The 3,806-nt window shown below is 50.9% G+C and overlaps 1 protein-coding gene across 1 annotated transcript in view; it reads right to left on the bottom strand.

Annotated features, from left to right (window-relative positions):
• The window catches only part of DACT3 (dishevelled binding antagonist of beta catenin 3), a 6,524-nt gene extending 6,315 nt beyond the window's left edge, over window positions 1–209 (bottom strand). The window contains exon 1 of the mRNA XM_023535231.1: window positions 5–209. Within this exon, the coding sequence (XP_023390999.1) occupies window positions 5–150 (146 nt within the window). The 5' untranslated portion in view covers window positions 151–209. The remainder of the gene's footprint in view (window positions 1–4) is intronic.
• Between the last annotated feature and the right edge of the window lie 3,597 nt (window positions 210–3,806).

Here is a 3,806-nt window from a genome sequence, read left to right as displayed (position 1 = left end):
GGGCTGGGCCAGCCGCAGCGCCTGCTGCACGCGGTACTCCTGCCTCTCTCGGAGCCAGTGCAACTCGCAGAGCCCGGCCAGGCTGCCCTCCAGCCAGCCCCGCAGCCGGCCCCGCTCGGGGCTTACCGGGAACGAGAAGGCCCGGATCATGGCTGCGGCCCCCCGCCCCAGCCCGGCCGGGCCCCGCGGCCACCCCTCTCCCGGTCCCACCTCCCCGCCCCAACAGCCCGCCTGCCCGCCCGCCCGCCCGCTGGCCCGGCTGTCACCGTCTCATCTGCATAGGCGCCCGCCCATTGGGCCGCCCACCCGCGCCTTATCTGCATGACCACGCCCCCGGCCGCACAGCAACCATCGCCTATTGGCGGGTACCCTGCCTTACGAAGATGCTCGACCGCGCATCCGCCCCACAGCGCGACGCATGCTCGCAGCTGCCTACTCGCTCTGCTCTCGAGCGGCCTCGCCACGCCTCCCACCGCCCGCGGGCCCGAGGCCCCTGGCCACGCCCCCCCACGCATCACAATGAAACAAGTCCGCCCTTGCTCCAATGTCATTGGTCCGTGCCTCCCGGTTCCTCAGCTGGTTCCGCCCTCTTGCGGGCGAGCTCTGGCAACCATTGGATTGTGGGCCAGGAGGGAAAGGGGTGATCTATAAATAGAGAATAGGTCCAAGCGACAATTTGGCAGTTGCTCCTTTCCCCCCCACCCCCCACTCCCTCAAAACCCTCATCTCTGAGACTGCGCAGGGGGAGAAAAGGGTTAGAGAGTAGAGCCCTGATGTTGCCTCCTCTTCCACGAAGGCTTCCCAGACTTTCAGTTGTAAAACTAGAGGGCCAGAACAGTTAAAGTCAACAACCTCCGATAAAATTATGCTTCTGAGGGAGGCCGGCTTTACTGGCGGGCGAGCGTCTTAGAAGGTCCAGGGCCTTGGTTTTAATGTTCTGCTGTTACTGTTTTGAAATTCTTAGTTTTTGGATATTTCACACTGGGCCTCGCAAATTTTATAGCCAGTCTTGCTTCGAAGAGTCTAAGAACGGTTATTTCCTAAATTCTGGAATTATAAGACCCTGGATGGAAGGTGCTCTGATGTGACCAGAACAGAATCTAAGTGTCTTTTGTCCCCCAGATGCTATGAGGCTCTGCGCTCACCATTCTACATTCCAGGGGCCTTTGTTCTACGTTCTAAGAGGCTTTGTCCTCAGCCTTCTAAGACGCTGTGTTCTCAACGTTCTATGGTCCTTAGAGTCTGAGCCTGACATTCATTTCCAAGGTTCCCTCCTCCCTCCCGGGGCTCTGCGAGAGGGACTGGCGCCCCATCAGGCGGCCGGCCGGTGTCACTACGCTGAATGTGCGACCCTACAACCTTCAAGATCTAGCTAGCTCCAATATTTATACCCATTTCTCAGACAGACCTCGACTGCCTAAAAGCTGGGACCCAGAAGATCATGTGAGAACCTTCCTCTTTCACGATCTCACGTGCACCAGCGACCTTCTGGTCATGAGCTGAGAGGCAATAGTAGTGATTGAGAGCAAAAACTGCCAGGAGTGAGTCCCAACTCTGCCATTTTCCAGCTGTGTGACTTGCTTAACCTCTCTGTGCCTCAATTTCCTCATCGTATAATGGGGAGCAGAATACTGTCTACCTGATAGAGTTGTTATAAGGATTAAGTGGGATATTTGTCAAGTGCTTAGAGCCACAGAAAGTTCTGATAAACAAGTAAAAAATTTTCTAGTGAGTCCAAAGGAGAAAAACAAGTCTGGGCTTTAGTAGAGACAAACTTTATTCAATGCCCCTCTTGTTTAAGACGAACCTAGACTGTTCTTAAATGGCCTTAATTTTCCAACGATAGGGAGATGATTGGGATCGATGAGATGGGGATCTAGAAAGCTCGCTCTTGAATAAGATTTTCTTAGTAGTTAGTGTCTGGGGTGATGTCAGGATTGGTTTTTCATCCCTGCTGTTCGTGCAAGACCAGATGAACAATTTGCTGCGTAAAATGTTGGATCTGGAGCCGATTTCGGGTTCCGGTCACCAGGCATTTGAAGATGGGTACTCCTAGAAGGAGAAATAAAAATGGTTGAATAAAGGGGCAAGGTTTGAGGCCATAGGGTTCGAAGGAGAAAGCCAAGAGAGACCCTTGGTTGATGGATTCAGAACAGCAGTAACAGTTCTGAAGGTTTCCTTGTTGGCCTCTCGATGTCCTTACTGATGATGACAACGCCTGAAGAGTTTCTGGGAATGGACGTGCAGCAGTTACTTTGGACCGCAGCCCACAAATCCCTCCCTGGCAGTCCCTGACCTCGGTACAAAAGTTGCCCAAACATGGTTGGAGGCCATATTTGAATCCTTAAAGTTTACTCCAAGCATCTGCCTTTTTGTTCCAAGGTTTTTTTGAGGGTCCTGATGAAAAAGGAGATCACAGTCATCCTGGATCTTGTGTCTGCATGGTGATTTTTCAGCCTCCACAGGATTTGGCCGGTCTCCTACATTTGTGAAGAGTTGGGGGTTTGAGGGGAGACAAAGCGAAATTTGAGGATTGAGAGAATAAAGGGGAGTCGAAACTCTGATAAGGGTTTACGGGATTGACACGATGACAGAAGCTGGTCCAGCTGGTATGTAGATACTGGTCAGTGAACTCTGTACATGTAGAGAGAGTATGCACCACTGGGGACAATCCAAGACTCCTGGAGATGAACGTCTTATTTATTTGAGTGGTCAGAAAGCGAATGTTAATTAAAGGTGAAAAACCAAGGAGAAGAGGCAGGGCAGGACTGGGACCATGAGACGAGTCACAAGAGGAAGGGTGCCACTGATACCAAGAGAAATCGTCAGCGGCATTGATTGACTTGGGATGGGCAATATGCTGATATCTGGAAAACACGGGTGAGTTCAGGGAGGGGGCGGCTCCTGTCATTAAGGTCGTTAGGGTGTCGTTTCCTTCATAAAAGGGTCAGTGGTTACAGAGTCCTGTGCAAGAGCCATTAGGGAAGTTGAGGAAGAAACACAGAAGCCCTAATTCATAGATGGGGAGGGGTCTCTGAGGGAGGTATGCTGGACAATGCTCAGTCCATCTGCAATGATCTTATTTCCAAATCAGGTCACATTCTGAGGTACTGGGGATGACTTCAACATATCTTTGGGTAGGTGGCGGGGTGGGGTGGGGTGGGGTGGGATAGGGACACAATTCAACCCATAATAGGCCTAGAAACCACTGGAGTTGCATTTCAGTCTTAGGTAAAGATGAAAGTAACGATGGGGTAAATGTGTTCTGTAGATAAGGGTTTACCTTCAGGTGCAAGGTCGTGTCCTAAACAGTGTACTTGTGACTGACATAGTTGTAATTTGTCCCTAGATACCTTGTGTCCCTATGAGCAAGGGCTTGGGGGTAGATGCTGTCAGTGAGTGAGCTGTTGAGCTGAGCAGACAAGAAGACCATTCACACATTGGATTAGGGAGGAATTGCAAGAGAAAACCGAATCCTTCAAAATAGCAGTCAGAGTCTGAGAAAAGCAAGCAGGGACTTCAGTGGAACCTTGAGGCATAACTGTCTGGTGTATTGTTGACTTTCCCAGGTGACAGCAAAAAGAGATTGTGAATCAGGATGTGCAGATAAGTGAAAGAAAGTGGAGGAGATGTTAATACAATCAGGTGGGTGGGGTTGGAAGGTATAGAGGCTGAGGTGGTGTTAGATTGGGAACTTGTGAGAACCTCAATTTGACTACTTTATTTATGGCCTAGAGGTCTTGGATTAGCCATATGCCAATGATAACACTGGGGTCCTTGACGAACAACATTGGAGTGTCGCAGGG

The sequence above is a fragment of the Pteropus vampyrus genome, unplaced genomic scaffold (assembly GCF_000151845.1).
Source record: "Pteropus vampyrus isolate Shadow unplaced genomic scaffold, Pvam_2.0 Scaffold138, whole genome shotgun sequence".
Classification (NCBI taxonomy): domain Eukaryota; kingdom Metazoa; phylum Chordata; class Mammalia; order Chiroptera; family Pteropodidae; genus Pteropus; species Pteropus vampyrus.
The sequence above is the reverse complement of the archived record's forward strand: the minus strand, read 5'-3'. Positions and strand labels throughout refer to the sequence as shown.